This window comes from Neodiprion pinetum, chromosome 1 (genome assembly GCF_021155775.2).
Source record: "Neodiprion pinetum isolate iyNeoPine1 chromosome 1, iyNeoPine1.2, whole genome shotgun sequence".
Classification (NCBI taxonomy): domain Eukaryota; kingdom Metazoa; phylum Arthropoda; class Insecta; order Hymenoptera; family Diprionidae; genus Neodiprion; species Neodiprion pinetum.
Window position 1 is genome coordinate 4130240 of NC_060232.1, and position 9719 is coordinate 4139958.

The window sequence follows — 9719 nt, forward strand, 5'->3', positions numbered from 1 at the left end:
CTTCGAAAAACATCCCGGCTTATCTGCATAGTAGTTCAGCGAACATTATACTTATTATATTTTAAATGTCATTTGCGCCGAGTTTGTAATTTTTCCGGGACTGGAGAAACTGCAAAATAAAAGATCCTAAAATGTCCCAGATGTCGTTTTTGAATTTCTGTTAGCCAATTTGTCGTCAAAGACTTTTACAAATCTATTCCACGGATAAAAGTTTTTGCTCCTCGAAGCCTCGCTGTGCGGAATCTAATTATCACTGGAAGCAGATAATAATTAAAAAAAGCGAATAATTAATCAAAGCTGGCTTCTGTACTGTTTACCCCTCCCCCCCCTCCCCTCGCCAGCCGCCCGCCAAAAAAAAAAAATAAAGAAAGACAGGTTTAATAAGAAGCAGAAGAACGAGGCGCGTTAAATTTGAGAAGCGTCGACGAGAAGTCGGCAGTCACGGGTAATAAAATAATAAAAATCAGGGAGCAGCTGTCTACACGCGTATGTATTGATGTGTATAAACTGCAAGGGTGGAAAGATCCGCGAACGAATCTCGGTTCTATTGTTCCCTCAAATTTTGTCATCTTTTCGGCGTATAATAAACGAGGGTAAGGAAATAAAGAAAGAAGGAAAGAAAGAAAGAAAAAAGAAAGAAAGAAAGGAAGAAGGGAATCCAACACCGACGGTAATCATTAGCGTCGTTTGATTTCTCGGCCCTCTCACCCCACAAAAACTCTGCTTATTTATTTCCGGTCTAACAATTCTCCCGATATCTTGATCCCCAGACGCTCTGCCCGGTTTATCAGTTATCACCTTGCTACGTTCTAACGACGAACTTAGTTAGACAACAACGATCGATTCTAATCTCCATTCGCCGCAATCCGGGAAATTAAACTCTGTCGTTTATACCGCATCCCTGCTTGAATTATTTGACGAGCTTGTAACATGCACCCGCACTTGCAAGCAATTTAATCTGCAGGTCTCCGGCTGCTTGAGAATAACAACAAAAGCAGCTGAAATAATTAATCGACGGATAACAGCAGCGAAAAATAAATGAAAATCTTTGAAATTTTCGTCTCCAATCTTATATTGTAAATCGGTGAACCGATGATCTGAGACAAAAGTACGACGATTTCCATTTACTTTTTTCTCATCAGAAAATTATTGTTATTCGAACGTTGAAATATTTCTGCCTATATTTTCTTTCAGAAAGCGGACTTGGCCGTCGGTTCGATGACGATAAACTACGCGAGAGAAAGCGTGATCGACTTCACAAAGCCGTTTATGAATTTGGGGATATCAATCTTGTTCAAGGTATAATTACAACAAAATATTACACCTTAGGCAATATTTTACAGACGTGGATAATGAGGGGTGGATTATCGCTAGATTCCGACATTGTATTTAGGCATTCTACACGCGCAGCGGTTGGGTGAAAATTTCGTCTTCGTATTTTCCACCACCGCCAACGCTCTGCTGTACATAGGTATGTATACCTGTACATGCAACGGCTCCGGTATTCGTCGCGAAAATGGATCGCATTTCGGTTCGCCAATTACGGGTAGATGCAGCCTCGCTTGAATTGGCTGGGGCAGTCCTCGTCTCTCGAGTAAACCCGCACCCCTTGCCTTTAAAATTACTCTTCGTACCGAACAAGCTTCACCTTTGAAGCCCACTTTGTCATTGAAAATTGGCTCTCCTGGTGCAGAGACCGAGAGGTGTATTTTTATTTCATTTTTCTACGTCGCACCGAAGTAACTCGCTTTCCTTTCCAGCTATATTCGATAAAAAAATTTCCTCCCCCTTTGCCACGTATAATATTTTTGCGCGAATGTATACACGTGTGTAGTTGTAAAATACCGCGCGGCGAGTATTGAAAGATCGTGCGTTGAATCGGATCGAGGGAAAATGTGTACACAAAGGGGGGAAAATTCAAAGCCGCTCGTTTTTTGAGAACTTTGCGACCTTTACCCCGAGACACGGTTATCCGGTTTTAATTCATCCCCGGCCGATGTGGCGGCCAGTCGAGCGTTGAGACTTGATGCAGTTGACTCTTGGAGAGAAATTATTAAATTACCCGAGGGTGAGCCGATTTTCTAGGTTTTATCGTTGATCGATTTACCGGGGTCGGCGGACTTGGCGTCTGCTTTGCCAACGATACAGTTATTACATATTAAAAGCGCCTAATGTATCCGCGGTTCGCTTGCGGTTCGCATATTTCAGGAGTTGGAGAAAGTTTCGGGAAATGCCCCGAGAAAGTGGGAAAATTAATTTCGCAAACACGTTCAATTAGGTACCAGCGGTGATTCCGCACCCGGGATATTCCCTTAAAATATTCATTCGTCTTGGGCAGTCGGGTGATCAAGACCGTGGGAATCAGAGGAGCCAATATCGCGAAAGTTCGTCCCGACCGCGACGCCCGGCGTCGCGATCGTTTATTCATCGAGACGGCAGTTCGTCATCCTTACTGCGGAGGGTATAAACTTGGAGTAATTGACAAAGTTTATAGGTGTCTCGCTTTCTGGTTCTTCCTCGTTTTGTAAGTCGCGTTATCTAGTCATCGATCGGAACTACTCGTCCCGGATTTAAACTCTCACGCGTATGAGTTCCGTCTGCAACATGAGCGATAAGAACGACGTAGGTAAGTAGAAAATTTTTCTCATGGGTTTGAAAACTCACCCTCATAACTCGTACGTCACTCCGGCTTACTGTCAGTGTATTTTTGAGCCGGAGATGTTTGATACCTCGAAAAAATGCGAGAAAACTACGAGATTTTTCTTTTTCTTCGTTTCATTTCTTTAACTTGGACGAAAGTTTCAATCGGAATCAAGTGATTGTCCCGATTTTAATCTCGTGCAAAAAGGTAGAAGTCAGTGGGAAAAAGAATTCGTAAATAAGCGTATTTAACGATGACGATCATCGGTGGCTGCAACAGCCGCGCGTGCTACTCTAATTATCAATTCCATTTCAGAGGATGCAAGACGGTTCCGTTTAATTGCGCCAATCGGTCAGCCATGCGCTGAGGCTGTAATTATACGGCCAAGTCAACGACTTAATTGGAATTAATGTCAGCCTGCCTTCGGAGCTCTTCGTCCAGCGTCGATGAGAAGACGGAGAATCGCAATCGCGATTGTAGGAGAGCTTGACGAACTTTCGTTTCGTACAATATTTCATACTTTCGTAGATCAGGAAACAACAATTTGAGCATAATTTTTCCTTTTTCATGTCAAACAATGTCGGAAAGGATTGTCGGACAGGTTGAAAAACATAAGTATACACGTTTATCGACTTCTCCGACGATTTTACCGAACTCGCGATTTTTTGGAAAAACAGGAGGAAGAAAAAGAAGAAAAAGAAACGGAACTTGGACTTTTTTAGCCGTCGATAACAACTGAGTTAGGATCATTTTCCCCAGGTTCCAACCAGCCACCCGGCTCGACTTTTCTCCTTCATGAATCCCCTGGCGATCGAGATATGGCTCTACGTCTTAGCGGCGTACGTTCTCGTCTCGGTGACGATGTTCGTCGTCGCTCGCTTCAGCCCCTACGAATGGAACAACCCTCATCCCTGTCACGCGGGGCCAGACATAGTCGAGAACCAATTTTCGATGTCGAACAGCTTCTGGTTCACGATCGGCACCCTGATGCAACAGGGGAGCGACCTCAATCCGAAGGTACGGCCGCTGCAATTTTTATTCCTGCAGAAAACCCCGTGTAAATATATGTCAAGTGTTTTTGGAAATTCCTAAAGGATCTTTAGTTATTTGCATTTGAACGTGAATTGATTTTGAAAAATCTTGACTCACGCATGTTAAGATATATCTAAAGATCTTTCAAGAATTTCCAAAAACTGACTGAGAGATAATTTGAAGAAAATTGAACGTTCCATAAAATTTTACGATTAGTCTGATAATTTCGTTGAAAAAGTAGAAATATCATGAAATTCAATGTAAATTCAACTTTGACCTTAAATAACATTTGAAAGAGTAGATTTATCGTAAAATGATATCAGACCTTTTTTATAGAGCGTTCAATTCCCTACAAAAAATACGTTCTGTCTTACCAGTACACTAATGTGTTGACGAGTTATAAAGTTCCAAAATTAAAAAAAACGAATTCCCAAGTTATTTAAATGGGAAATAGAAAATCGCGATGATGCACACCTAAATATTAACATTGAGAGCTGAAACTTGGATAGCATCTTTTTTTCGTCATATGGCATAATATTTTCGACTTGAATTTTGAAAAAAGCGAAAAAATCGTTTTTCTTTTTTTTTGATACAGTACAATACGTAGATATAATTAGATATATCCGCGTGGCAAACAACCCTTGCGTAATTAACTCCCACCCTCCCCGTCTCCGATATAATTGCGCGTCAGTCTCGCACAGCTGCGCAACTGCATGCAGCTGTCTGTGGATATAATGAGAAATTTTTACGCCTGGGTAACGATGATAATTACTGGTGCACGCGGCGACCTGCAGAGAGCCAAAAATTACACGTAGATACAATAATTTCGCAAAATGCGAGTATCTTGTTTTTCAAATTTTCACCTCGAGTAGACTGTTTTTGCACCGTTATCAATGCGTGTCAAATGATTGTGACGGTACGAATGAACACAGGCAACCAGCACCAGGATAGTCGGCGGTATCTGGTGGTTCTTCACCCTGATAATAATATCGTCGTACACCGCAAATTTGGCGGCGTTTCTGACCGTCGAGAGGATGATAACGCCGATCGAGAACGCGGAGGACCTCGAAGGGCAGACGGACATCGTATACGGGACGCTGGATAGCGGAAGTACGATGACCTTCTTCAGGGTGAGTTTCCGCCTCGTGATCGTCGACGAGAAAATTCCGACGGCTATGCCGCGTTTCGCCTGTTTCAGGACTCGATGATAGAGACTTACAAGAAGATGTGGCGGTTCATGGAGAACAAGAAACCCTCGGTTTTTGTGCCGACCTACGAAGAGGGGATACGGCGCGTCCTTCAGGGCGACTACGCCTTCCTCATGGAGTCCACGATGCTCGACTACATCGTACAGAGAGACTGCAATCTCACGCAAATCGGCGGGCTGCTGGACAGCAAGGGATACGGCATCGCAACGCCGATGGGTCGGTGCAATTTCGAGTCGCAGATACTTGATCTCGCTTTCTTATAGCAGCTCGAGTTGTACCTACGCATGTTTAGATCACGGGACGGGGACGAAGTTCCGAGAGCACCGAATTCCGAAGTATTTGATGGCGAAACTTGAAGTAAAGAAATCGAACTTTGAAGAAACAACAAAGTTTCGAATGGTTGGAAGGCCGTAGGCTCAAAGTTCCGAATTATGCAAGAATCCGAAAATTCAAGTTACGATAAAGCAAAGTTCGCGGAAAGTAAACTTCCGATAGGGCAAAATTACGAAAATTAAAATTTACTCACGCAGAGAATTTTACTCAATGAGTGGGTTTAAAGAAATATCGAAAATCCAGATGAAAGAAAGATCAAAGTGGTGAAATTTCACCAAACTAGAAATTGACAGAACTGAAAATCTTTGATCACTCGGCATTGCAATGTTTCAGATTTAAAAATCTTCTCATTTTCGCTCTTTCGGAACTTTGAGCGACCGTTTTCGGATCATTCGAAACTTTGACGTTTCGTCAAAGTTTGATCTCCTCACTTTAAGTTTCGCTACAAAAAAAAAAAAATTCGGAATTTGACGCCTTCGGAACTCTTCAAATTCGGAATTTCAACCCCGTCCCAATCCCCTCGTCAATTACGAACATTCAAGTATGCGTACCGCAGGATCGCCCTGGAGGGACAAAATATCGCTGGCAATCCTTGAGCTGCAGGAGAAGGGAGAGATCCAGATGCTGTACGACAAATGGTGGAAGAGTCCAGGCGACACGTGCATGAGGACCGAGAAAGGGAAGGAGAGCAAAGCCAACGCCCTAGGCGTCGACAATATAGGTATACATTTATTCACGTACCTACAGGCGAACGTATTACGTGATAATGTTTACATATGTATCTCCGAATGGGAGTTTAATATTGCACACCCTCGCTCTTTCAACGCGTCATTAAGCCCGCCGCCTCAAATTTGTAGGCGGAGTATTCGTCGTCCTTCTCTGCGGTCTCGCATTCGCAGTTCTTGTTGCGATATTCGAGTTCTGCTACAACTCTAAAAGAAACGCACCACCGCCCGCCGAACGAGTGAGTTTCATTCATCCGGGTGGCAAAAATTTGTCGAGGACTTTTGGTACAGCTATGTGGCTGAAAGTAGTAGATTAATTTTTTTTTCTTTTCTTTTTTGCGAAGAATGGCATTGTCCATTCCGCACAATTCAATTGCACGCTTTATACTTTGCTCGCTTTGCTATTGCTTCGTAATTAATGCAGGTACGCAAGTTTCTTTATTTTAATAACCAAGAACTCGTCTCGAGGTAGTAAAGATCGTTGGTAGGAGTATTTAGTTCGCATAATTTGATGCTTCTTGTGTTTAGTGCTACTGTTTTGCTACGATTTTCTTCACGAACAACAATTTTTAGACGAACTAATCTGTTTCGTTTCATGACTAAACCCATCCAAGATTCAAACATTACAGCATGAACTCGTGGATTGAAGCATGACCGAAAATCTTACTAGCTTCACCGATTCGACGTAGGCATGAAGGTGAGACACGGTTAGACACAATCGCAAACGTGTTTGTAACACAAATTTTCATTTCGTTCGCATTTACTTTAAACCTTAGACCGAGAATTCTCTCGTCAAAATTTAGAGACCCATGATCGGCTTCTACTAAACGTTTCACCAACACGTCGACATTCTTTTACACGCTGCAGCAAATTTATTGAAACATCAACTCGACCTTTCCATTCGTAAAATCGTGGCATAGACGTTTGAAAATCGTTTCTGTATCCGCCCTGCACGCTGTCTATGCAGAATTTCGCAAATGGATCGCCGCGCAATTTTGCGAATGTCCTTACGCTCGCAGGAACTTATGAAACGTTGGCGTTTTTTTTTTCTTCTTATCCCGCAGCAACGGCCAACGGGACCTCCGACCTGCTCCGGTTCCCTGCAAGGCATTCCTCAGGCAACACAGCAACAGCAACAGCAACAGCAGAATTCCAACCCCCAGGAATCGCTGTGCTCTGAAATGGCTCGAGAGCTCTGTCTGGCGATTCGCTGCAATTCTTCAAAGCGCAGAAGACGGGGATGCGAAAAATGCTCGTCAAACAGAGGATCTGGTTACCTCCAAGAAAATCAAACCCCCACACCGATTAACGGGATGAGGTCACAGGTGATTTCGTAAATGCGTATAACGTCTTCCTTGGAAATGCATGCGATTCGAATACGCCTGGAGATGAAATCAACCCTCTAGGATATTTGCAATTACATCAATCGCCGGTTTTCAACGCGCAGCTTAACATCCGCAGATCGAACGTCGAAAGAGTTTGTATCGATGGAAGTTTGCTCGTTCCTGCAGTTGGTTTGTGTGTGTTTTTTTTTCTTCTTCTTTGTTCTCTTATTATTTATTTATTTCAAACTCTCGAACTCGCTTTCCGCTGCACCTGTAGTTTTTGTTTTTCAGTTTACACCCAGCTAATCGAAAAATAAAGCTGTCGCAATTATCGCTGCGTATAAATTAATTTGTAAAGCACTGAGTATGTACAGTACCACGATAACCGTGTAATTTTGTAAGAGAAAAAACAAATCCCATTTGAAATCGGCATTGTTGTAGGTGTATAAAAAGTTTCGCACAACGGGAAAAAGTTTGAAATTTTTTCAGAGGAGTAGCTTGGGGGGCGCCATCGACCTTCCACCCCACATTCACATGCATCACGGACTTTCGCACGACTTCGACGTTGATTACGATTGAAGATGGCAACAAGTCCGAAGTTCTTCGTCATTCTTCGTTTTACTTTTGAAAAATTTTCACCCGAATTTTTCTCCTAGCGTGGTTGAAAATTTCACGCTTTACGTAAACTTGAGCAAAACTATGTCATTTCAATCGTTTATTACTTATTCATTTTTCCAGGCGTTCAACCGTAAGCGTTAATTCTGTTTTCTGGTACATTCTAATGCGGTCGGTACACGCGCGGTAGATAAATCCGTACGATCTCAGGCAGTTATTCGTGGTTTCACCGTCCTTTGCCAGATCAATTGTCTCAGATCTATAAACGGATTTACAACTCACGTTTGCTGATTGGTCAGAGCCGAGTACAATTGAGTTCACTGCACAGAATTATTGTAATATGTAATTATAAACGATTTAGAGGAGTTGAGTTGAAATTGTGATTGTTATTGTTGGAACGACGATACCATGTGAACTATAGTACCTCTTGATACACATGACGTGTTTTACACGTCGTGTATAACGAACAATATAATATACAGGTGAATGGTAATGACGAATCCAAATCGCGATCATGATATATATTTATTGTAAATAAATAGTCGGTATACATGTATACATACGGATTTAGTATGTATAACGATAAGCGAGAACTTGTCTAGTTTATACATTTGAATTTAAATGTGTAATTATTATTGTGTAATATCATAATAAGACGATGAATGTTAGTATTAAAGAGTACAACTTATAATATTTACACACATCTATACATGTTGCATTCGTGTGAGCTGTGCAGATAATTATGTTTAGGCTATTCATATTGATACAGGTATAATATACGTTGTATAATCCGTGAGAATTGCATTCCGCTTATGGTATTTTTTTCGTATTTCCTTGTACGATTATGCGGAAAAATAATCGAAAATGAAAAACGTTTTTGGAACTAATTTTAATTAATTCTTTTAATAAATGTAATTTTAATTATTTCAATTTTATTAAATTTTAAGTAAACGCAGGCTGGGTATCGATACATACTCAAGTGGATCGTTACACAAAGCGTAATAATAACCATAGTGGAGTGCCAATGTAGTGGTCGAAACCGAACGAATTAAATTACCAAACGATGTTAAGTATTGCAGCATAAATAGATGTTTAACAAACTTTGTGTGCTTGAAATCTAGCCCAAACATTACTCATCATCTACTGGTGAATATCCCTGGGAAAACTGAACACATGGATTCACAAAAAGGATTGATCGATCGTATTGTCACTCGATACGATTGAGACCGTGGATACGTTGCCGTTCGACGATCAACTTCCTAAAAATCTCTGTGAAAAAAAAATCATTTCATTAAAGGAAAAAAAGCTTTATCGAAGTCATTTTTGAAATCGATAATTATTGCGTATTGGTAAAATAGACAAGCAGCGAATTTGTTTTTCTATTGAATCGAGAGAAACCAATCTATTCTTTCATTTCTTCATTCCTACAGCTGCGATGTTTTGCAACTTCGGTAAACAATGATTACGTAAATTAAGTATAGATCTTATCGCATTGACGCATGATTGTGCAAATCTAGTGCGATTGGTTCATCCCTCTTGTAAATCCAGATTCTCTCCTACAATGGAAATGCGCTAGTTGAGTAAATGATAAATGATTAATGTTTTGAAATATATTTGGGTAGTCAAAGTTTCTCAGATTCTCGTTCTTGCTGCAACAACATCAATCGTTAATGTCTGTTATTTGTTTTGCTTCGACCGCTACAGCGGCACTTCGCTATGATAAGCACGCCCTGTATTATGCATTACTTGCCGGATGGTAAGTACCGCAAAGCGTTTATTGAAGATAACTATACATTTTCATTATTTAGCAAGTCCGCATTTGGCAAATTCACCGACTACC

At 41.3% G+C, this 9719-nt stretch overlaps 1 protein-coding gene across 14 annotated transcripts in view; it reads left to right on the plus strand.

The window, feature by feature from the left end:
- Positions 1-9687, plus strand: part of LOC124224724 (glutamate receptor ionotropic, kainate 2) — a 75342-nt gene extending 65655 nt beyond the window's left edge. For 9 of the 14 annotated variants that reach the window (XM_069138202.1, XM_069138199.1, XM_069138205.1 and 6 more), the window contains 8 exons: positions 1195-1299; positions 3401-3658; positions 4606-4803; positions 4872-5097; positions 5771-5935; positions 6072-6178; positions 7004-7264; positions 7754-9687. In XM_069138202.1, coding sequence (XP_068994303.1) covers positions 1195-1299; positions 3401-3658; positions 4606-4803; positions 4872-5097; positions 5771-5935; positions 6072-6178; positions 7004-7264; positions 7754-7843 — 1410 coding nt within the window. In that variant the 3' untranslated portion in view covers positions 7844-9687. Of the gene's footprint in view, positions 1-1194; positions 1300-3400; positions 3659-4605; positions 4804-4871; positions 5098-5770; positions 5936-6071; positions 6179-7003; positions 7460-7753 lie in introns of those variants that run through there. The other 5 variants (XM_069138203.1, XM_069138211.1, XR_011177725.1 and 2 more) reach the window with 4 other exon arrangements.
- Positions 9688-9719: the final 32 nt, after the last annotated feature.